General features: G+C 41.0%; 1 protein-coding gene across 2 annotated transcripts in view; it reads left to right on the top strand.

Moving 5' to 3' along the window:
- LOC111162155 (muscleblind like splicing regulator 3) overlaps window positions 1-25,134 on the top strand; it is a 56,749-nt gene extending 31,615 nt beyond the window's left edge. Inside the window, exons 2-8 of one of the 2 annotated variants that reach the window (XM_022526346.1) lie at window positions 3,678-3,842; window positions 15,093-15,284; window positions 16,381-16,617; window positions 19,702-19,852; window positions 21,307-21,342; window positions 24,042-24,136; window positions 25,078-25,134. In XM_022526346.1, the coding sequence (XP_022382054.1) occupies window positions 3,678-3,842; window positions 15,093-15,284; window positions 16,381-16,617; window positions 19,702-19,852; window positions 21,307-21,342; window positions 24,042-24,136; window positions 25,078-25,134 (933 nt within the window). The remainder of the gene's footprint in view (window positions 1-3,677; window positions 3,843-15,092; window positions 15,285-16,380; window positions 16,618-19,701; window positions 19,853-21,306; window positions 21,343-24,041; window positions 24,137-25,077) is intronic. The other variant, XM_022526347.1, reaches the window with a different exon arrangement.
- The last annotated feature ends 227 nt before the right edge of the window (window positions 25,135-25,361 follow it).

A 25,361-nucleotide genomic window follows, 5' to 3' on the forward strand; every position in this document is an offset into this window, starting at 1 on the left:
GGGTAGAGCCAGCTCTGCTAGTAGTTGGCAACTGTCAAAGGTACAAGACTTGTAGAGTCCTTTTTGACATGGTCCACTGGGCACATGGCAACTCTGAACCTGTGGTTCTAGAAGGAGGACTTGGGACACCTTTGACGTGGCTTGGGAAACCTGAGGGGTGTTTTTGTTTTTTTTTTTCAGACCAAGATAGTTTCTGGGCTGTTACAGACCCAGTGTACTGGTAAGATATCTTGTGACCCATTCAAAGTGCTTAGCTGGTCGAAAGAAAACGCTGGAACCTTTCTAGTCTTTAGTTTTCCAAAGTCCAAGAACAATGGGGGATTAGATACTGCGCTGGGCAGTCCCTCCCCTGCCTCCACTCCAACCCATCCCCACCTGTTTACCAAAGAAGGACCAAAAGCAGATGTTAGGAAATGTCAGAAACCAAGTTTATCCCCCTACGACTCCAAACTCCAGTTAAAGTATTTTGGCCTATAATTAAGTTTGCGCCTCTTGAAGAATGAGGACTGTGCAGAAGAGATTTGTTAGCACGGACTGTTGTGCCTATCAGTATGCTAGCCTGAGTTCCAAAGTCATCTTGAAAAAAATTTAAGAGGCTTGGTTTTCTTGGGAAATATTGTGTTCCCCAGGTAACATTGATATTACATTATTTGGTCTGGTCATCTATTGTTTAGATAGAAAATGCAGATATTTTTGTCTTTTATAAGCTTTCTTTAACATAAGCAGCGGTCTCTGGTAAGGTAGTATTGCTGTGCATTTGTATTGTTATAGAATTAAATTATGGATTCTGTCATTCAAAAGAGAATGCTTTATAAATCAAGTAAAAATCTCATAACTAAGACAAATAAGTTGTGTTTAAGTCTTCTGGGGCCTCATATTCCATACTTTCCGTTTTACAGCTCAACTTGATGTAATTATTAAAGTGTAATTCTCTTTTCTTTTTCTGTGTACTGTTTTTGCTTTGTACAAATGTCATTAGTTTTCCGAGACAAAGCTTAAGAAAAGTTATTATATGTAAAGGACAGTAATATAAAAGTACAAAAGCAGGCAGTGATTCTTTATCTGTAGATTGGCAGAAGATGTGCCAAATACACGGCACTTTAACAAATGATGTTAAAACTTGAAATTGTAACAATGGTAAAAAATCCTAATGTATTCCTTTTCTTTTCATTGTTTAAACTGATCCATTGTTTGGAACTCCTGACTTTAAGAGACAGCCCTCATTACAAAGCTTTTTCGGAAGGGGTTACAGACTGCGTTCTGTGCAAGCATCTATGGTTGTGTTTGCCACAGGAAGAGGAAAGATCATTCACAGAGAAGGAAGGTCAGGAGTAAGTTATTGAGACCTGGCGGGGTTGGGGGGCAGGATCTCCAAATGCAGCTGCAGTTAGTGACGGAAAGCCCCGAAATTCCAAAGAGGGAGCAGAAGTAGAGACAGAGATTTACGATCTGAGCCAGTGCGGTGATAGGTGAAACTTTACAAGAACTTTGTTTCTCTAGGGAAGGGAGATTAGAGAGGAGAGCAGAGGATTAGGACTGAATCTTGGGGAAATCTTAATGATAGGGCGTGGGAGGAGGAAGAGGAACCCCCAAGTATAAACTGGCATGCTTGGCCAGCAAGCATCAGCGCTTCCCGCAGGGTTGTTAACTCTGAGCCAGAGAACCTCGGTCACACTGGGTGGAGGGTGGAATATCTAGGGACTAAAATCCTTGCGACTTTGCTTCGGTGCAGGTTGTGGTAGGCGTAAAATGAAGCTTATGTTTTCTGATAGAAGGCACATTAGTGGGGCGGGGGGGAAACTCTCCACTGTTGTGTTTTTGAGCCCATAGAAGGATTTCCTGCCAGTCCTGGTATGTGCTGAAATGATGTAGCCGTTCCTAAACTACTTTTACAAAATCAGAACGATTGGGTTAGTAACAATCTCAACTCTTCCTACCAAAAAATGCTTCCTTTTCCAGGATATGCAGAGGAATGTAAAGGTACGGGAAAGTAAGATATGATTTGATTTTCTAAATCATTTGATTTGGTTAAAATGAAATTGGTCATCGGGAGAAATGAAAGGACGAAACTGACAGAAAAAATCATGGCTCCTTTCATTTCTCAAGCTCTGTTCTAAGTTATATTCAGCTTCTTATCATGCACGCATCCGGGTTTGTGTTCAATGTAGCTCTAGAAAATTTGGAAGGCCACACCTTGATTCGCAGTGAAATTATAGGAATGCCTTAATGACAAGATAACTCAGTGTGGAGGCGTGATTGTGGAAAGGTTTAGCCATCTGAAGTAAGGGAGGTTCCGAGCATGTGTCAAAAATGCTTGATGAACTAACCCGTTTCTCCTGCGGATTCAGGTGGCCTGGGAGCTTATATTACACTCTTGGGTACCTCCCCAGAAAAGCTGCTCTTTTTCTCCACCCTTCTCTCCAATGTAAAGAACGTTAGCATCGGTGGAGAGAAGAATTGCTTGCAGTTGTGCTTATCTGGAAAAGATTATGGGGGGCCTGGTCATACGAATGAGAGGTTCAGTAGCCTCTTTGGAGAGTGCTGGCCAGTTAATCGAACACAACAGGTCACATTTGACATTGTGATAGATCTCTATCCATTGATGTCCTTTGGTACCACATAGTAGACACCGTAATTAGCAGCCATGTTAGGATTTAGGCAACACCAAAGGCATATTTGATTGCCCAGGACTGACATATTATCCTGTCTGGAGGTTCGTAAAGCATCAATAAAAAAAAATAAAATAAAATAAACATTGAAAGAGCCGAGGCTCCAAAATACACTTTGGTCTCAATTATCCAAGTGATCTAGGGCCATTGCCTCTGGAACCCAAGGAACAACATGACTGTCATGTATAAGGATGTATTCTCTGATGAACAGAATGCCAGGGGATTTCAAGATGTTTCTCATGTTGTATGGATTCAGGAAAAAGAACTTTAAAACTGCCCAGAAAAATGGATCTAAAATTTATCAGGTATATTTATGTGTATATAGTTCTCTAACACTTTCCCTTAATTTTCTTGATGGTTTCTGTATGCAGATCCAAATCCTAAATCTTATTTAACACACATGATTTTACATGACAGGAAATTTTTATTTAATCTGTAACATTATGAGAGTATCATAGTATTCCTAATAGTTTATGTTTAAAAGATTTATTTATTGAGAGAGAGAGAGTGGCCATGGGGGGTGCAGAGAGAGAGGGAGAGAAAGAGTTTCACGCAGACTCCCTGCAGAGCAAGGAGTCCGCCCTGGGGCTCAATCCCACAACCCTGAGATCACGACCTGAGCGGAAACCAAGAGTTTGGCCCTAAACTGACTGTGCCACCCAGGTGCCTCCTAATATTTTATGTTTTAAATATAATTTGATGCATATCAAAGTAGGGCAGAGCAGAGTGGCTAAGAGAGTGGGTTCTGGAATCAGACCAATCAGGTTTTAGTTCAAGTTTTGTCACTTTCTAGCTGCGCCAGCTTCTCTAAGTGTTAGTTTCCTCACCTGGAAGGTGGAGCTTAAAAGGGTATCTATCCCAGGGGGTTGGTACGAAGACTGTTAATTCGTGCATGCAAAGTGCTTATTACAGGAATCCACACTTGCTTGGGACTGCATAAACTTTGGTTACTTTGTTGCCGGATTTTGAGAAATACCAATGCGCATTCATCTAATTCTTCATTTTCAGGGTCGCTGTGCCAGAGAGAACTGCAAGTACCTTCACCCTCCTCCACACTTAAAAACTCAGCTGGAAATTAATGGACGCAACAATCTGATCCAACAAAAGACCGCCGCGGCCATGTTCGCCCAGCAAATGCAGTTTATGCTCCAGAATGCTCACATGTCATCACTTGTAAGTCACGGCTATGTCTTTGAGAAACTGCGTATGTGTGTCTTTTTTTTTTTTTTTTTTTTTTTTTTTTTTTTTTTTTTTAAGAATATAGATCTATGCCGGAATCCCCTTGCTGGGCTTTCGGGTGTGTTGGGTTTAACACCTGGGTTGCATTTACCGTGAATTCAGTTTCTAGAAGAATAGCAATAAAGGAGCAGGGGCATTTTAAGATAAGGAGGAGGTCTGATTGTTATTACAGGTAAACCGTTGAATTCTCGCGTATTAAGCCAAAGACATTTCCTTGCTCTTTCATGGCGGTTTTGTTACTTTTTAATGGCTTCTTATTTTGAAATAATTATAGGTTGAAGGAAAAGTTGGCAAAGACAATACAGAGAGTTCCCATATTACCCCTCGCCCAGCTTCTCCCTCTGTTAATTTCTTATGGCATATTTGTCAAGGTGAAGAAACCGACATTTTACGCATTGCTATTAATTAAACTCCAGATTTTATTCAGATTTCATTAGCTGTTTTTTTAGGGTCGTCTTGCTGTTCCCGTGTTGAATCCAGGGTACCACGGACATTTATTCGACTCCTGTGTCCCCTCTCTCTTTTGGTCTGCGACCGATTCTCGGTCTTTCCCTGTTTCCCATGACCCTGACATTCTTGAGGAATCCTGGCCAGGTATTTGATGGTGGTTTAGCTTAACCCAGCCACAGAGTTTCCCTCTGCAGGAATTAAAAAGGTGATGTCGCCATTCTAGACCAGCATCTGGTATTTTTATAGATCAATGAGTTGAAATGGATCCTTGACAAAATAATTTTGTCCTATTGAAAATTCATTTTGTCCTGATACCTTACAATATAAAATTGCAGTTTAGTCTTAGAACTTCCATTATTGAGATACTAATTAGAAAGGGGTATGTTGTCTTCATCTGTTACCCATTTGGTCAGTGACTATGTAGTAAACTCACTGAAAGCTAAAGACCATGTAGCTTTTCTGCTATGTCGTATTTAGATGGGTACAATGAAAATGTGGTCTCAGCAAAGCCTATTTCATTATAAAATCGATTCTCAGTATTCGAGGAAATCCGTGTAGACAGGGCAACCCCTTCACTGGTACATCTTTATAGGTAGTCGGGGCATTGATGAGTCATTGAAATTTTGCACCATGATCCTCTTTTTCCAGAAGGGCCAGACAGCTTTAAGTAAAATGAGTAGATTTCATTCCCCATACTAGAAGTTTGCCAAAAACATTTGCCTCAGAACTCAGTGCTGATTAATTACATTGATAAATTAGTTCCCAGAAGGTCATCAGTGAGCTCTGAGCTCTTCTTTAACCTTTCATAATGCTTCATACAGTTGAACTCCTTCTTCCAACCCTTTCGTTAGCTTTCACACAGTGAGCTGTTTTCGCTCCTCCCTGTTTCTAAAGGGGTAAGGAAGAGAAGGTGTTCTAGATTCTGGGAATAGTATGAACAAAACCACAGAGAAATGAATGTGCGTGGTGAGTCCAGAAAAACGTGAGCAGTAGGGGAATAAAGCAAGGGAGCTTTTCACCCACCGTCATTATCACTCATGGCCTCTCGTGGATGTCCCAATTTCAGAAGAAGCAAAGAATAGAGACCAGATTGTATTACACACCTGAGCCCAGCATGTGTTGTTTTTTTTTTTTTTTTCTTAGTCAAGAGATAGCACCGGGGCATCAATCAAATGCCCGGTTTCAGGGAATCAGAGAGCAAGGCCTGGGATAAAGTATGGGTAAAAGCAGAAGGCAGACTAGTCATCTTCTATTCAGCCTCCAGGAGAGTCTTTCCATTCCGCATCTCAACCATTCATGCATTATTGATCATGCTGGCTCACCCTGGAGACGAGGGAGTGGCTTTTTTTTAAGAGTCCAATAAGAGATCCATTGAGTTCTCCAGCCTCTTGTGCTTTCTAATTGAATTCTCCATGCTTTCTATAATAGAATACATTTCCCTTTTTTTTCTTCCATGAGGGTAATTTCCGATTTCAGACTGCAGAATATGACTGATATGACTCACAGGAGTACAATTTATTTTATAGCATGTCGTAAGATACAAGACATTACTTAGAAGACCCCAGGGAACAATTGGATATTGCTTTTCTACCTTGTAGATTATTTAACAATAGCTGTTGTGATGTGATAAACTGATAAAAGATTAATTTCTGCCGTTATTATGTATACAAAAAACTAACCCCAAGATGATTGATATGATCCTATTTTGTGGTCTAGAAAGCTTTGTAGGCGTGTTGTAATTGCACTAGTGTGAGCAATTTTAAGTGACATTTACCAGTCTGATTTGAAAGAAATGTTCTTTATTATGGATCTTGATATTACCGTAGAAGTAACATATGATTTTACTTGACTTTTCTGGTACCTTCGCTCCCCAAACAACTCTCTATCCCTTTTAACCCCCCACCACCCTGATAATCTGATTCTTCTCCCTAGAATAGTCAAGGCTTTGTTTAAATTTCCAGTCCTGATATTTAGATGGTTGCATATTAAGCCCCATTTGGTATCACTGGCTTGAACTTCACATCTTTCCACAAAGCATACTTTGATCTGTTTCTAGGATACCAAGAGAGCACATCTGCTTTCGGAAAATTGAGTATGGTTTGCTTATTATGAGCCCCAGATAAAGGGAATGTCAACCTAAATGGGATGTTTAGTGTGACTGAACAATGAATAAAAGCCACACCTAGTCAATTTCGGGGAATGCTTGCCGTAGCAGGCAAGTTTGTTCACTGTATTTAACAGGTCTGAATTGACATTTGCTAGTATAAAATTCTACCCCTGAAAGCTTTTGTTAGCTTTATTAAGGAAGTTTAGCGAGTGAGACAAGGAGCGTGACTCCCCAGTGTTTTTCGATGCCATTAAGAGATAGTTTCTGATGTTCACAGAAAAAAAAATCATGTATAAGAACTCCCTCTGGCATAATTAGGAGGCAAACAGGAGCCCTGTTGAAGAATTTTAAGGAAATCAGACACACTGGATTGCTCTCAGGCAAACTGATGTTTTTAAATTTCAATTTCACAACCGGAAATTTTCATTACGGGAGGAAGAGTTCTCACGGATGGATGTAATGTTTGCATATGTGAAGTGCATATGGTGTTGTCAGCTGATTAGAAACACTTCTGATTTAGACGTTTTGCATAGTCTAGATCTATCCATGTCTAGTAAACCCCTTTAGGTTCTATCTTTGAATGTGGTGATGCACGTGGAAACAGATCTTTACACACAGGTGAACTTGACTGACCCAGTCAAGTGTATTCACCTGATGATTTATAATAGAGGTTATGGGTTCAGCCGTTGGGGTGTGCCAAGTCCCCTGGTCTGCTGTTTTTTGTGACTTGCAGTCCTGCGGCCAAGTTAGGGTGTTTCAAACCACAGAGCCTATCAAAAAATGGGTTCCACTCCAGACCTGTCCTTCATTGCAGATAGTATCATCTAGTGTATGTCTGAACCCTCCCCACCTTTTTACATCATTTCTATAATTCTCTGTACCAGGTACATTTCCCATAAACAAGCTCATATGTTTATCTGACATTAATATAGCAAGGAATGAAGGTTGAGGTAGCACCTCAGAATATAAGGTTTTGTATTATTCCTCGGGACTTTGGACTGCAACAGTGTTAAGCAAATAGAAGCTGAGTTGCAAAGTAATTTATTTACTTTTTCAATTTAGAAAATGTTAAGTACTTCAGTGTTTCAGTCATTAAAGACAAAGAATAGCATCCCTCCTTAACCGTGGTACCTTCTACATTTTGCTGATTCCCATCAGAGTTACAGGTTTTCTAGTTTATAGAGTTCACATATGGTTCATACACAAAACTAACTTCAGTGGCTGAAGCATCTGCTATCTCCCTATTGTCATGACTCTTTTATTAAAGGTTATCATGAGGGGCGCCTGGGTGGCTCAGCAGGTTAAGCATCTGCCTTTGGCTCAGGTCATGATCTCACAGTCCTGGGATCGAGCCTGCTTCTCCCTCTTCCTCTCCCTGTCCCTCCCCTTCACACATGCACGCACACTCTCTCTCAAAATAAATAAAATCTTGGGGCACCTGGGTGGCTCAGTGGGTTAAAGCCTCTGCCTTCAGCTCAGGTCATGGTCTCAGGGTCCTGGGATCGAGCCCCGCATCGGGCTCTCTGCTCGGCGGGGAGCCTGCTTCCTCCTCTCTCTCTCTGCCTCTCTGCCTACTTGTGATCTCTCTCTCTCTCTCTCTGTCAAATAAATAAATAGATGTCTTTTAAAAAATTAAATAAATAAATAAATAAATAAAATCTTCTAAAAAAATAAAGAAAAGTTATCATGACAAAAGGTGGGCAAGCCATTTTGTAGACTTAGTGGAAAAGGAAACCATGTCCACATTCCAGATGACCAGTCTCATGATCAGTACAGAAATTACAGTGCATTTTAATGAAGGTTCTCAAGAGGAATTTTCAGCTTATCTACTCTCTAAAGGATAAATGGCGACATTTTGTTCTTTCATCTCGATATGCTTACATCTACATGTTTTGTAAAGTGATTTTTGCATAACGTTTAAGTTGGTGACGACAGGCATTATTTAATTATTAGATGAATATGCTCATAATATAATTATGACCGTCGTTATCATGTGACGTTCCACACGGACCGAGGTTGACTACATCACACCACAGGAGTGTGTGGAGTGCAGCTAGCCCCAAATTCCTGTGGATTTTACCATGTTTGCTAAAAGGTTAGCCAAGATTTCACTTTCAGATACTGCAACTGAAGCCTAACATCATTTATTTGTTCAGCAAATTGTTCCCACGGGTAGGCTTACCTTGAGGTTAGTGAAGGCTCAGGGCCCCTCATTTGCATGGTCTCCATCCGAGGCCCTGGGAGGAGCCCTACCGGTGTATTTACAATGTGTTTGTAAAGTTTGCAAAATATATTTGTGTACTCTTTGTTCTTAAGGCTCCCCTCCCGCACCCAGCTGCCTAAACTTGAGGCTCTACAGATCCTCGATTCACTCCTGATTGCAATTACTGGTGCAAAGTGGAGTCATTATTCCGGTCCTCTCCCTAGGCTGTGTATGTCACACAGCTTGAAGCTCCTTTTATAGTCAAGCAGAGTAAGTCCCACCAGCAGTAAGTTCCCGGCCTTGCCCCAGTTCTGTTAATCCACAATGTGAAACCTTGTTTGTTCAAAGGTGAAATGGAAGTGCTACAATTTTGCAGCTAAACAGGGATCATTTGTACATGATTATCTTTTATGATACCCCATTGCTCCGATAGTAACAAATCTCAACATTCTTCCGTTAGCCTCCCCCATATATTCTCATGGGATAAATGCAACATAATCTCCTCTCCGCCCATTTCGTGTCCTCCTCCTGGGGCTACTGAGCTCCAGTGACTAGAGCCTGGAGCTAATGAGACCATGTGGGCCCGTTAGCGTCTCTGTTCTTTTTTTTTTTTTTTTTTTTTTTTTAGCGTCTCTGTTCTTGATCACAGTCTAAGGCACAGCGAACTATCCCAGAACTGCTTGTTGATCACAGTGAGTTGAAGGCAGGAAGTTTGGAGGGCACTGTGAAAAGCTTTTTTTCTGACGGAAGATAAAGCAACAGCAGTGGCCAACAAAATCAATGCCTGACAATCTCACCCTATTGGGGATAGTTTTTTTCCTTATCAAAACCATCCCCTACAGAGTTCATGAGAGACGGCCATTAGGAGACCTCGAGTAAAGCCTGTGGTTGCCCCCAGCTCCTGATCGTGATCTTAAACTGGTTCCCCCCCAAACGATCCTATTTTGCCTTAGTATACTTTATGCATCTATTAAATTTTTTTAAAGATTTATTTATTAGAGAGAGAGAGAGAGAGAGAGAAAGAGCACACGAGAGCAAGGTGGGGCGAGAGGGGCAGAGGGAGAGAGTGAGAGAGAACCTCAAACTGACTCCCCACTGAATGTGCGGCCCGGTGCAGGGCTCGATCCCACAACCCTGAGATCATGATCTGAGCCAAAATCAAGAGTTGGGCATTTAACCGACTGAGCCACTCAGGCACCCTACATCTACTAAACCTTTTAAACTCTTCTTTAGCTGGTCTCTGCTCTTAAATCTCCATCATTCTGTGGATTCCAGTCACATTAACAATTTGCTAGTCCCCTGGTACCACACATTTTGTAGTAAGAAGTTGCATCTTTTGGTCTGTAGTATCACTAAGCCATTTTTCCCAGAACTCTGCATTGGATACCTTCTGCTACTGATGATTTAGCCACTCCAGTTTAAAAATGCACACATGGGGGCACCTGGGTGGCTCAGTGGGTTGAGCCTCTGCCTTCGGCTCAAGTCATTGTGTCACGGTCCTGGGATTGAGCCCCGCATCAGGCTCTCTGCTCAGAGGGGAGCCTGCTTCCTCCCCTCTCTCTGACTGTCTCTCTGCCTACTTGTGATCTCTCTCTGTCAAATAAATAAATAAAATCCTTTAAAAAAATAAAAATGCACACATGCGGGCACCTGGGTAGCTCAGTGGGTTAAGCATCTGCCTTCAGCTCAGGTTAGGATCCCAGGGTCCTGGGATTGAGTCCCACATTGGGCTCCCTACTCAGCAGGGAGCCTGTTTCTCCCTCTCCCTCTGCCCCTCAACTGCCCCCCCCCGCTTGTGCTCACTCTCTCTCTCTCTCTCTCTCAAATAAATAAATCAAAAATCAATCAATCAATCAAAATGCACACACACATATATTTGCGTTTGTTTGCACGGGCAGCCACGTGTGTATAAAGTATCCCGTGCTTCTCACCCTGTTTTATCCAGCATTTCCCATCTATGTGAAAAGACAGTTTGGGAGCAGCCTTCTGCTTAAAATCTCCCTCAGCAAAACTGATGGATTTATTCAATCTCTGTGTTGCCATTTCGGATCCCTGAGTGTTTCTTTTGTACGGTGACGTTTGAATTGGATTTTTCTAACTGGTAAACCTAAAAGTAATCAACGGCTTAGGAATCGGTTTTCATTCCACTCAGTAAATATTTATTGAGCATCTACTCCGTGCCAGGTATTTCAGAGGGTACGAGGTAGATCCAAAGATAACCTAGAAACAGTCTCTACCCTCTAGGAATATATGATCTAACAATAGTAAGGTGGTGAATTCATGTTCTTGTGATTCCCTTAATTTCTGATTTCTACCTGATCTTCTGTATTTTTTTTTTATAGCTTTGGCCTTTTCTTCTTTTTTTCCCCCTCTATAGAGTTCTCTTTCTATTAGCCATGCAAGGTTTTGCTTTAATTTGTGTTGGTGGTGGTGGCAGCAGCGGTGGAGGTGGTTTGCTGAACTGTTGATAATCCTAACCCTTAGCATCCATTTATCCTGGACTCACATGGAAATGCTTATAGTCTTCAGGCTTCTTGCAGCTTCTTTGCTTTTCTCAGCTCTTGTCATCGCCCCCCCCATCCATATTTCCTTCAATACCCTTTGTTAAAATTGGGCAACACTTGATCTCTTTATACTTTTCCTTTCCTAGTGGAGTACTGGTTAATTGTCGCTATTATTACACGATGGTTCGCCAACAAATAATTTTTAGGTCAGCCCTTGTTCACTTTTCAGGAACAGTCAAAATCGCCTTGCCCGTCTAAAGAAGAGGTCATTTGCCCTCTTGCCAGATTCGTACCTACAGTAAGCACGTGGTGTTATGCAGACTTGTGTCTAGGCGCTCCATTCTAAGTGCTGGCCGACTTAGCAGCTTCTCTTCCACCAAACACAGGCAGATCCAGACCACGACGTGTCCTCCCTTGCACTCTACATTTTACACCTTTCACACTCACACTCCTTTGCCTGCCTGCCTACCTGCAGTGCTTCCTCTTACTTGGACACTTCTGCGATTAAGATCAGAAAAGCCAGACCTAGATGAGAGCAACTCTTCACTTTTGACCCTTGATTTTTTTTTTCCCTAGCTCTCTCTTGGGCCACAGTGACTTATTCATTAACAAGTGTGATTAGAACATAAACACCACTCTCAGCTTGCGTCTGTTTGCAAAGTCAAGTCTCTATTATTAAGGGACCAATTAACTAGTCTGGAGGTTCCAAGGGCCTCCTGCAGTGTGCCTTTTGGCCATCTCAGTCCCCGCAGAACAGCACTCGGAGAGCGTAGAGACGACCCAGCAAAAATCTGAAACCAAGATTATTCAGTTGTGCTCCACGTGAAGTTAGTCAAGTCTGAGGGAAATGAAAATTGTACATTTCAGTGTGCTTGGGGATTATCTAAGGACAGAAATTCATATGGTGACAGCAAACAGGGCTTCCTTTTATACTATATAAATGCTTGCCAATGAGCAATAAAATTTAGGTATTATGAATGTTAGTCAAAGTTAAGAGTGTTATTTTTCTGGTATTAAAATCAAGTCAACAAATCGTTACCAAATGTTTGCCATCCTATAAATGAAAATGTTTGGTCGTCTACCTCTAGACAGTAGCTCAGAGAGAGAATGCCTCAGTTACGTTGACTTCAGGCCAGGATTAGCCTCAGTGAGTTAAAGTATTTTGCATTCATCCAACGGTAATTGTAATTGACCGTGGATATTATTGAAGTAGCTACAAACAGATCTAAGCTATTGGGCAGACACAAAGATTGCTTTAGCATAGCATTTCACTTCTATTTCTTTGTATTAGATTGAGGGATAACCCAATTTAAATAATAAGTTAACATTCCTTGAATGTATTTCAAGCATAGTCTTTTATTAAATTCTATTACAATGCAAAGATTTTTCAGAATCCTTTAAGACTCAACACGTGGAGCAACACTCCTAAAATTTTACCTTTACAAGGTTCCATCTATCTTCCCATTGTTAGTTACCAACTAGTTATCATTGTATAAAGAAATAGTTAAGAATCCTAATTTAGTAATAATTAAAAAATATTTTAGTGAATCCTGTAGTATTAGTTTCAACTTGCAGAATCTTGCCAAAAGTATGAAATTTCTATACGTGCACATACAAAATTAGTGCTTTACTCCAGAGACTGACAGAGTGCTTTACTCTTTGGAATCCTCTAGAATGAGGGTCAGCAATGGTTTCTGTAAATGACAAAATTATAAGTATTTTTTAAAATATTTTATTTATTTATTTGACACAGAGAGAGAAATCACAAGTAGGCAGAGAGACAGGCAGAGAGAGAGGGGGAAACAGGCTCCCTGCTGACCAGAGAGCCCGATGTGGGGCTTGATCCCAGGACCCTGAGATCATGACCCAAGCCGAAGGCAGAGGCTTAACCTTCTGAGCCACCCAGGCGCCCCGACAAAATTGTAAATATTTTAGGTTTCATGGGACAAGAGGCAAAGTTGAGGATATTATCTACAACTTTTTGTTAATACAAGTCTCCTAATGACAGTGGAATTTATTTAGGGATGCTGAAATATGAATTTCATATACATATACATTTACTTTTTATGTGTTATGAAATATTATTCCTCTTTTACTTTTTTTCAACCACTTAAAAATGTAGAAAGCATTCTCACCATCTGGCCATCCAAAAGCAAGCGGGCCAGCTTTGGCTCAGGGGCTGCGGTTTGCCAATCGTTACCCTAGAACATAAGCTCTTAGATAGTGGGTAGTCTGGAGCCGAGCACCAATGGTGAATTCCGAGAGGGCTTTAAATTTCCTGAGGAGTATCATAGACTAGTCTACAGCTTTCCAGGAAGTCCAGGATTAAGGCAGACTAGGGCCCACCATTCTAGAGACAATCACTGACTTCTAAGAGGCATTTCCTTAGGCTCTGGTCATTCCTAGGTACTGTGCATTCGCTCTTGGGAATTCCTACCCTAGTAGCTAATACTGTTAGAGACACTGAGGGTAAATAAGTGTCTAGATGATCTTGTTATTCATGAATCAGTTGTGTCCACCATTCTTGTTGGCGTTTAAAGACTCAGAGGAAGCTGAAATTCCATACCTCTGGTTCTCAGAGGGAAAACCTTCTGATATTTTCAAATATTTAGGAAATAATTTAGGTTCGAGTGAATATCTGAAACATATTTAAGTGTCCAGACCATTTCAGGCTATAAATAGAAATCAGATTCAACCCACTAGGAATTTTTTTCTTTAAAACCCCATGGATGGGTTCTTGTTAGCTCCCCTGATGGAAAGGACTATAATAGAGGTATAGGCAGGATGAAAGAAAAAACTGAATGTGTGGGCCATCTGGGTGGCTCAGAAGGTTAAAGCCTCTGCCTTCAGCTCAGGTCATGATCCCAGGGTCCTGGGATCGAGCCCCGCATTGGGCTCTCTGCTCAGCAGGGAGCCTGCTTCCTCCTCTCTCTCTGCCTGCCTCTCTGCCTACGTGTGATCTCTGTCTGTCAAATAAATAAATAAAATCTTAAAAACAAAACAAAACAAAACAAAAACTGAATGTGTGAGCTTACAGGCTGCTTAACAGGTAGCTGTTAGCCAAAGCTAAGCTGTTCAAATTCATGAAATGGAGTAGTTACTCTGGAGCAGAGGTGGTGGTGGGATAACCAAAAATGTCTATTTGAAAGTAAATAAGGGTGGGCCCGGGTGGCTCAGTTAAGCATCTGCCTTTAGCTCAGGTCATGATCCTGGGGTCCTGGGTTCCAGCCCCAGGGCGGCCCCGTGCTCAATGAGGAGTCTGCTTGAGGATTCTCTCTCCGTCTCCCTCTGCCCCTCCCCCTACTCAAGTTGCTTTCTCCCTCTCAAATACATAAATAAATCTTTTTTTTTAAATTCAGTAGTTTTTAAAGAGAATTGTAATAATGGTTCTCACATTTATAAAATGCAAAAAAGCAAAAAGTATCCAGGAGAAAGAGTACGGTAACTTCAGTGGGAAATTTACTATGAACGTCAGAGAGAAAAGAGACTTAAAACAGAGTACTCTTGTGTGGTTCAAATACAGAGTTTTTACTCTGGGAAAGAGGAGAACCTGAAGTCGGCCTGCAAGGCACATTGCCTGCATGTATGATATCATTGGTGGCATGGTTTTCAGGTTAAAAACAGAAGCACAAGGGAAGACACCTTTCAAAGACATTCCATCAAGAAGACTTAATGTGGCTAATTTGTGACTTAAAATTGTGTGCCTGGTTTGACCAGTTTACCAATAAATTTGTTACTCAATGAGATTTGTTGGTTTAAAGCAACTCCTATGTGGGAATTAATATGAGACGAAAAAGAAACCAGAAGAAACAACGGTAAATTTGGATATGACTTAGGCTTTTCGAAAGAATGTGTCCTTGTGTAAATAACAGAAAGAAACTATTTACCTCTAATACCTTTTTTCTCTTTTAAACATACAGACTTCTTTTCCTATGAATCCATCACTTGCGGCTAATCCTGGAATGGCTTTCAATCCTTACTTACCTCATCCTGGGATGGGCCTGGTTCCTGCTGAGCTTATACCGAATGCCCCCGTTCTGATTTCTGGAAACCCGCCTCTCGCATTGCCAGCAGCTGCTGGTCCCAAACTGATGCGTTCGGATAAACTGGAGGTATTGGAGAAATATATAAATACCTATAGGGTAGATACTAACCTCATGCACAAAGCAACATACTCAGAGCCCGGGGTTGGGAATGCCTAAAATAAGTGCACCTGGGTTTCTAGCTTAGGGAGTACAGCCTCGGGAAAACGGTAAAGGTGTTCCTATGCAGTTGTACCCTGCTGTGAAGGACATTGGTCCGCTTGTACAACAGGTCAAACAGTGTTTTAGCGTGCCCAGCCGCGGACTTGCTGTGGAACAGGAAGCCTGGTGGGAACGCTCCTTTTCCCCAGGCTTCTGCTTTAGAGACTGCAATGAACTGTATTTTTAATGAGTCTCTACTTGCTAGAATAATCAAACTTGGGGGGGGGGGCGGATAAAAAAACGTAGACTAACTCTATGAATGCAGAATGTGAAACGAGTATCATAGTGTCTAAATCTTTTTCTCCATCTTAAGAATGATGGACTAGATAATAAATCTCCTCCCACCCACCCCCCGCCTACCAAAAGGCAACGTAAAAGAAACTTCAAAGAGCATTTTGATTTAAGGAAGTCCTTCAGTCTTCTCTTGTCATTCTTCATAGATTGAAAGAAATAGCTAGTCCGTTTCCTACAGAGTCAATGCCATTAGCTGAACTTGAGTGCCTGGCAGTGTATCGTAGTACAATCTGATTGGACATGTAGCTCAGTCGTGATCCACGATTTTGCTGGGAAAGATTGCGTGCTTGTGTGATAAAGACTCATCTTGGACTTGAGCAAAACAGCCCCCTCTTGCAAATTTGGCTAATTACACTTCAGGCTGTGAATTAACTGGAAGATTATAAAGTGGTTTTCCACAGTCCTTTTAAGCACTTCTGTTTCAACGTAAGGAAAACAGACAACTTTCCTTGGGAGGGAGCGGAGTGCTTTTTCCCCTAGGACTAGAAATGTCTAGGTTTACACCTCACAGTGACTATGGCTTTACCTTATCCTTCAGCTTTGTAGATTTTTCCTAAATGGATGACAAAATCACGTAGACTACTGCTCTTGCACTCGCTGGCAAATAAATAAAAGCTAATCACCTTCCAGGCATCAGTGTGATGTGTGTTTTGTTTTGTTTTAATTTCAGGTTTGCCGAGAATTCCAGCGTGGAAATTGTACCCGTGGTGAGAACGATTGTCGCTATGCTCACCCTACGGATGTTTCCATGATTGAGGCAAGTGATAATACTGTGACGATCTGCATGGATTACATCAAGGGGCGATGCACCCGGGAGAAGTGCAGGTACTTTCATCCTCCTGCACACTTGCAAGCCAAACTCAGGGCAGCTCATCACCAGATGAACCACTCAGCTGCCTCTGCTATGGTGAGTAGGAAGGAGGCAGGTGTTGTGGGCCATTGTGGGGTAATGATAGTATGTTTCCCAGCTTGTCGAATACCCTTGTAACCATGATCTTGGATGGTCATGAATGGATCTCACTCTGAATAGGGTTATGAGCTGGAGAAGAGAGAACCTGTTTATTCTGCTTCATTCACTGAAATTTTCTCAAAATAATCATTTCAAAGCTTTACTAATGATTTTTCATCGACTGTGCTTTTTTCCCATCTTTAGAGGAAGGCTAAATTATATAATTTAAACAGGAAATTATTTTTGAGTGGTTTTTGATAGCCTGACTCATTCTAATAACCTACAAAGGCAATAAGTTACCTCTTGGCCCCATGAGGGATGCTTTGCTAGTAAGGATGCTGTGCTAGTAACGCACAACACTCCAGTGTGATGGGTTGAGAAATAGGAATTGGGGTTATTTAAGTTGGTCATAGCTGTCCGTGACTTTGATAAGCAACTTGCAGTTTCTTTTTTGATGTGAGCCTTTCCTCATGTTATAGGGTATAATAATCCCCATAAGGGACCAAACCCTGATGAAATCTCATGTTTCTGGGCTGTAGAGGGGAGGAGGAAAATACTCACCCACATGATCCTGAAGCCCATGACAGGAACTTGCCTCTTCCTAAAAGAGATATATTTATTTTCAAACATCTCTATTTGTGAAGAAGGTTTTCCTCACATTGAGTCAAAATCTACCTTGCCATCACCAGAACTTAACACTTATTTCATTATACAAAATAAGTCAGTCCTTATTCTGTAGGAGTGGGACTCTTCATGTCTTTTTTCTAAAGCAAATACTCCAAATTTCTCTCAATTTTTCCCAGGGAGGGTAGATGGAAGGACACAGCACCAGTTCTCTTCCTTGATCTGGAAATCAATCTCTTGATGAATTTTGAAAAAACTTTACCAAGTGGTTTTTGTCTTAAATTCTTTCAAATGAAGGGATTTTAAGCTACGAAAATAGCAAGGTCTCCAGAATGTTCAGTGCAGGTTTCAACCCTCCCGTTCTTTGATCTCTTCTGTTGGTGGCATAGAGTTTAGAAGCAGTGTGGGTCTGTAATAGAGAGGAGGAATGCAGTATGCCCCCAAGAGGAAAGGTCCTCATATGCCTGGGACTTCTTGCTTATACCATTGAGCACCTGTTTCATGCTCAGTCATAGGATCTTCCTATGTATGTGTCTATTTCTCCTGACTTGGGTGTGTTTGGTAGAAGACATACAAGTCAGCCCCAAATTTCCATGTAGAGAGTTAACTATTTATTACCTGATAGGCCTTCATTTAGTACTCGTGAATATCAATATAAAATTACTTTCTGAGTAACTGATCAGAGAAGAATCTTAGCAGTAAGGGCAAATTGGCCACCAGAATTGGTTTAAGGTAAGATCAAGTAAAGGAGACTTCTTGAAGTAATATAAGCTTTCTGGAATACTACTCAGTCAGCAAAAAAAAAAGAAAAGAAAAGAAAGCAATCTTGCCATTTGCAATGATGTGGATGGAACTAGAGGGTATTATACTAAGCAAAATAAGTCAGAGAAAAACAATTATCATGCGATCTCACTGATATGTGGAATTTGAGAAACAAGGCAGAGGATCATAGGGAGGAGAGGAAAAAATAAAACAGGATGAAACCAGAGAGGGAGACAAACCATAAGAGACTCTTAATCATAGGAAACAGACTAAGGGTTGCTGGAGGGGAATGGGTGGAGGGATGGGGTAACTGGGTGATGGACATCAAGGAGGATGCATGATATAATGAGCACTGGGGGTTATAGAAGACTGATGAATCACTGACCTCTACCTCTGAAATTAGTAATACACTATATGTTAATTTAAAAAAATAAATTTAAAAAATAAATAAAAGAAGCCAGGCATAAAAAAAAGAAAGAAATGTAAGATTTCTATATTTTTAAAGATTCAAAGCTGAAATGCTTCGTAAAGTTTTTTTTTTTTTTTTTTACCTTCTTCATGTTCACATGCGTAGCTCAGCTTGACTTCACCGAAAGCAGTTTGCACGCATTTAAAAGCAAAAGAGGGGAAGGGTAAATATTTAGTTCCCAAAGGAAAATAGAGATACCTTTAGGCTTTAAGATCCACAGGAAGAAGGAGGTCATGGCTTGCCCTCTTTTTGGCATATAGAATGCTAGTCACTCAACACAAGGGTTCTGTCTCCTTAAGAATTTGGAGCACACCGGAGTTCTCACCGGGGGAATTTTTTTTAAAGCCAGGTATTTTTTGAAAAAAAAAAAAAAAAAAAAATGTTAAAAGTCATGTCAAACTTCTCCAGTGAATCTGATCAGGAGCAAATTTGACTGAGTATTATAAGCACAGTGGGATTTTGAAAAAAGTGTAGACATGAAAGAAGGATTTTAAATTCTAATGCATTTTAGAATTAAACCTGACAAGGACTTAATGAAGCCAGTGATACATCTTGAAATGCACAGCGAGCATCTATAAATGAGAATTGCATGCATTTTGCTAACTGTATCACCTGGGTGAGGCGGGTGGTGGGGAAGAAAAGAATTTACTTCCTTTTCCCTTACATGTTAGTTGGGACAAGCACAGTTCTGGATTTGGACCCAAAGCTCTTCCATAATTTGGATTTTGTTTTATGGAACTACAGTATCAGACTCTGAACTCCCGACATCTGTTTTATCACCTATATACCACTGATCTCCTAGATCCATGTTGGAATTTGAGCTGGCAAAAATCCCTTTCCTGCTCTATCTGTTGCTTCTTCTCATCTCATTGTAATAGATTCAGGAATGAACATCCCCGAGGTGTTAATTTCAAATGATTATTTGTTGTTAAGCTTCAGGTCACATCTTGGTCAAATGAGGAGGCCCCTTTTTATTTGCCTAAATGAGTGAAGTTGAAAATCAGGATTTTTCCCCTGTATGTTTATTTCCCATTTGGAACTAAGTACTCATCTAGTCAGTTGCTCAGTGGATAGGCTACGGTGGCAAAGGGTTCCCGGGCCATGCCTTATCTAACTGCTGCTTGCTCGCTTTGAGTACATTTTTTACTTTCTCTGGTGCTATGTATTAATCCCTCCCTCCCTCACAGGCCCTCCAGCCTGGTATGCTTCAACTGATACCAAAGAGATCGGCACTTGAAAAGACCAATGGTGCCACTCCGGTCTTTAACCCCAGTGTTTTCCACTGCCAGCAGGCTCTGGCTAACCTGCAGCTCCCGCAGCCAGCATTTATCCCTGCAGGTGAGAACAGGGCTCTGGGCCGCGCGAGTCTAGCGATGTTGTGAATGTGTACAGTGCACGCCAGCTGCCAAAGAGCTTTAGAGCAAGCACTGTCAGTGGGAGTTTGGGTTGGAAATAAAATAAGGCTTTTAGACTTGATCTGCCAGTCTATAGGACCAAATGTTTCTATGATTCCTTAAGAGTAATGGTTTGAAATCAAATGAGGAAAAACTGTCAACATTTTTCCTTTTAGCATTTCTTAGTTTTTGCTTCTGATGATTGTTTCCCTTGGTTCGGTCTCAAACTAATTCCTTGACTCTTAGGTATCACTTGAAAAGACACTGGTCACCCCTCAAAAAAGAAAAAAGTGTTTCCCAGCTTCAGCGTTGCAACGATACATAATCTGTGTATCTTTGATATGCCAAAGATAGTGATAATAAAACTACCCTTGAACTTATAATGTAGTTATAAGACAGTATAGCATGTGTGTGTGTATGTGTATATATATCTCACATACTTTTATCCTTTAACTCTTATATCAATTAATATAAAAAAATAGAGCAGTTTAACATATTTTCCTGATACTATACAGGAAATTTTGTTACCTTCTACATTCAAATGTATGTAATAGCATAATGGTTTTGTACCAAATTGAACAGAAAATTTTGTTCAAATAAATATCATATATAAGGGGAAATACTGTTCTTCCTGTGGTTCAGTACTTAAGAATGATCATATAGTCTCTTAGGAATAAATTGAAAATACTAACCACTGGGAGTACAGTAGATTTTTTTTTACAAGAATCATAAATGCCCCAGTTGGGAAACTATTATTAAATGAAGCTGACATACTTTCAAATTAGGTTAGAAAGCCTTATTAATTACATAAACATACTAAACACATGGCATTGTATACCTACACTTGAAAACACCCATTGGTTAATTGGTAAATTAATCACCTAATTAATTTAGAAGGAAACCATAAAAACCCAGTCTTTAGTTACTAACCACAGTAGTTCTTTATTTTAAAAACGGAAGTTTTATAATTTTTAGACTTTTTTTGCTGGATATGGCTAAGGTAAAGTCTAGACTTAGGAACGAAATATCAGAAGAATCCCTTTCCCCTCAATTAATAACAAAATTTAAATCTGTCAGGCTCAGTGCCCCCTCTTGATTAAAAGCCTATGGTGGACGAGGCTGTGGTAATTTAAATGCAATTTAAGCGAGGTAATTCCTTTAAGGAAAAAAATTAATGTTCATTTTTATACCTAAGAATCCAAGAATTACTTTGATTACCAGGGTTGGGGAGCTTAAAACTAAGCTGTAATTGTAAGCATGGGGTTTACTGGATTTGCATGTGCTCATTAATTAATATTGCAAAGAATATCTTTCTAGTTAAAAATGATTTCTCTCTGTAAAGATTTAATAATGAAATCTCTCTCCTTTACTTTTCACGCTTTTCTGCATGGTGGACAGGGCCAATACTGTGCATGGCACCCGCTTCAAGCGTTGGTAGGTTTTGTACAAACATTCTCACCTTTTTTTAATCCAAAAAAGTGTTTTTCTGTCATGACTGTGAAAGAGATGAGTGATTGGGTGATGTGGTTCACGGCCCACTGGCTTGGGAGGAAGGGTCATTTGGAAAGCATCAGGGCACAAAGAAGAGAGGAAACAACGTCAAGAAGCTTGGAAATGGTATTGTGGTCTGCCTTTGCTCTATGGAAGGCCAAGCATATTAACGACAAAAGTTGCAAGAAGGTACTTGCTTCTCACTCTAGTTTCAACACTGTGGCTAGGGACCTTTCCCTCTCCTGCTATTATAATGCAGATAGACCATGATTGGAGTCATTTATATGTATATACATCCTAGAAAGCCAGTTGCACGCTAAGCTATAAGCAGATTAGGGTACTTCGGCCCAAATAGGAAGAAAGTAAGAGAATTCTGCACTTTTGTATTTTAAAGCTGATAGTTTAGCACCATTTGAACATTTTCTGGACAGTGAAGATTTAATAGGGTGCTGTCTGTTTCACATCTCTGTAGAATGACGACAGTGCTACACTCTTGAGTCCTAGGTGATCTCCACTGGAGCCCAATATGGACCCTGCCATTTCTCTCCTTTCATCCTAAAAACTGCAGCTGAAATATTTTGAAGCATTTCCTTAGCCAGCCAGAATGGGAAGTTTCATTCTTAGCTTTACATTTGTTGCTTTCAACGTGTAATTTGTAAAGTCTAACAAAACAGTTCTTCCCCTCCTCCTCCCACCAAAGTTATCCAGGAGATCTTAATCATTCAGTACTCTACGTTGACAAGGGATGAGTTAGGCAAAGCTAGAGCCTTCTCTGGTGTTCTGGGATGAATTCCATGGTGTTCTGGGAGGAAGTGCCAGGTGCATGGGAACCAGGCACAACAGAATCGTTTCAAAATGACTCTTTGGGGATATGTGATTCTTAACAATCTACCCACGGATCCTTTAATCAGTCACCAATACATCTGGTAGCCGTCTCAAGACCATTTTTACCGTCACTAACACTGAAGAAGAGAAGAAAGAGACTTGTTTGCATTGTAGGAGTTCGCAGTTCCTCCAGCCCATGGGCACAGACACAGGGAGGAATTGTCCCACCACACCCCTCACCCCCCATGTCCTATCCATCCAAGACTTTTCATAGTTTTTGAGAGTTTGCCACAGCCTGACGTCTGTCCTGTTGGTTGACCAGAGCAGATGCAGAACCCCAAAGGGACAAACAGGTTTACTGAAACAAAAAGATCAAAGTGACACACAGTAGTAGCACTCACGAACATAGCAAGGGTTGACCCCTGGCCTTGGAGGTGGGGCCTCAGTTATGGAGCGGTTGGCTGTCCCCTGTAGAAGGTAAACCATGTCCACTGATACTAACAGGAGCATCACACGCGTATGATTAGAACAGACTTCTGCAAGTTGGTAAACTGCATCTCTGTCTTCACATTTTGTGACTCTGCCCCCCATCATTTCACCTAAGAGCTCTGCATGCTTCAGTGGCGCGCTGCTTCTGGTATAGTTGGTGTGCTCCGAAAGGGCAAACGAGGGTGGTTTTAGAATCGGCAGGTGATACACTAAGTGATGTCTGTAGGTAATGGGTAACTGGAGATATGCTTAAGGGGTGACTACAGGATTTCTGTTAATCACCGCTTGGGGTACATTTGTGGTTTCTGTGACATTGTTGTATATTGATTTTCCTCTCTCCAGGCCATTTACTTACTCTGTAGACTTTCAGAAAATCTGAATTCAATAGATGTAGACATAAATTATTATATATGCACGCTCGCCAGTCGCGCCGTACCATTCACACGTTAATTCCTTAGTTTGCTTTCCAGAATGAGCTAGAAACGAGAAAAGCATCCCAAAAGCTTCTAAAATGAGATACAAACTAGAAAAAGCGGGGAAAAAAAAATCCTGAAAGAGATGTGACAGCTGCTAGCCCTACAGTCCTTGCTTTAATAATTGCGATGAAGACACGGTTTTGTCGAATGTTTACGAGGAAGGACCCCATGTGTGTGTTTGACAAGCAGCCTAGGTTTCCAAGGGATTTGCCAGAGGTGTACTTTAAACACCTGTGTGCATAGCCCACTGTATTCTTCATATACTTGCCCACCATATACCACCAATCAAACTGCCATTTGTGTGTGTGTGTGTATGTGTGCGTGTATGTAGATCAGGTAAGTCTACCTGTAACTGTCTCTTTGCACTGCCAATCTAGTGATGATACTCAGGTCTCTAAGTTAGTGAACCCGAGCACCAATTCACACTTTCCCACTCACATTTCAGATGTGCCTCCCAGTCACTTGTCTGCTTGACTAGGTATTCTGATAGCTAGCCTTGGTAAAATCAGCTTTTGTCGTATGCGCTCATCATAACCCCTTCCGACAATGTGGCCTTTTAAGTCAGCTATCTAATGGGATTCTGCTGAACAACGAGCTGTTGAGAATGATTCCATTTTCTTCAATGGTGACTATAATTGGCTTTCCCCTTTTCTCTCTTTAAATTTTTCCCCCTTCCATGCTGTGTTGCTTTGCACTGACTGTGATTGCATGTTGCACCCTGGTGTGTCCATTACGATGATGTCACATGGCTTGTTGCTGTGGTACCTACCACGCCCCATCCCATCGTTTCTGTCCTGGTTGCATAAACCCTCCACCCTCCCGTGTGTTGCTTCCATGGTTTCCTACTGAAAGTGCCCATGATGCACGGCGCGCCTCCTACCACTGTGTCTGCGGCAACAACACCTGCCACCAACCTTCCGTTCGCTGCGGCGGCTACAGGCAATCAGGTTTGGCTATTTCTTTTACCTGTTCAGACCCAGACAACGACCGTATGTTGGTAAGGCCCCGTATATGCCTTTGGGATTGGCGAGAGACATTGATCCGTCCTCCTGTGTGTTTCTTAAGGAGTCATTACATTTTGTGTATCTTCCTGCAACGAACCAGCAGTTTCCTCATTTTGAATTAGTTACCAGAGGTCGCTCTTCCTATACTATGCTCACGATTGCTGCTGTCACACCAATCCTCAAACACATATATGAAGTACTCCTTGAATGCTTCCTCATTGGTCAAGAGAAGAATTTGCTTTATTTTATTACCATTGTTTTGGTTATTGTGTTTGAACTTGCACTGAGTACTATCATCGCCTTTTACCTTCACACCTGCTGGAAAGAAAGCCAAATAATGCACTTCTTTCCAGGGCTCAGATATCCTTACCATTACCCCGTGATGACATCAGAGATGTCACACTGACGCTCTGACACTCGGTGACACTCAGTGATGACATCAGAGATCTCACACGGGCATTAGATGTGCCTGTGTTGTTGTGATTTTCATTTACTTTAGGTATTTACAGGCAGAGTCCCAAAACAAATTTTAAACTGGGGGAGAGTCTCCAAATTGTCATGAGATACATATAACAATCATCATGTAACATGAGGGCCATTTTGCCTTATTAAGGTGGTATCCGCGCTTTAAGACTGCACATTCCACCGCTGCTTCAATTACAAGTGTGATAACCACACAGCACACAGAGCATTAATCCACTGGGAGAATAAGCCACATTCTAATCCATGCTTTGCAAAATTAACTATTAGTGGATATGGTTAATATGTCTCAATTTTCTGCAAAATTAATTATGCTTTTTAGTTGCCATGTCCAAACAGTGAACAAAATAAATGGGATTCTTTCAAGAAACTATTTTAATCTACAATCTTTTTCACTACTATAGATACCCCCATTATCAATAGATGAACTGAATAGCAGCATGTTTGTTTCACAGATGTAGAAGTTACCAGTAGAACAGTAAGTTTCTTTAAGTATTAATATGAATATTATTTATAGATATCTTTTATTTACACAATTGCATTTGCTAAAGGCTTTGGTAAATATTTTCATTAATAGGCATTGCTTATAACTTAGAGCTTGAGTTTAGCACTCCAAATTTTCCAAATTGAAATGTGGAGAGCAAATACGCAATTTTTTTCTGTGAAAAAAATGACAGCCAGTACTGTT

Source organism: Enhydra lutris, unplaced genomic scaffold (assembly GCF_002288905.1).
Source record: "Enhydra lutris kenyoni isolate GAN:26980312 unplaced genomic scaffold, ASM228890v2 scaffoldscaffold89, whole genome shotgun sequence".
Classification (NCBI taxonomy): domain Eukaryota; kingdom Metazoa; phylum Chordata; class Mammalia; order Carnivora; family Mustelidae; genus Enhydra; species Enhydra lutris.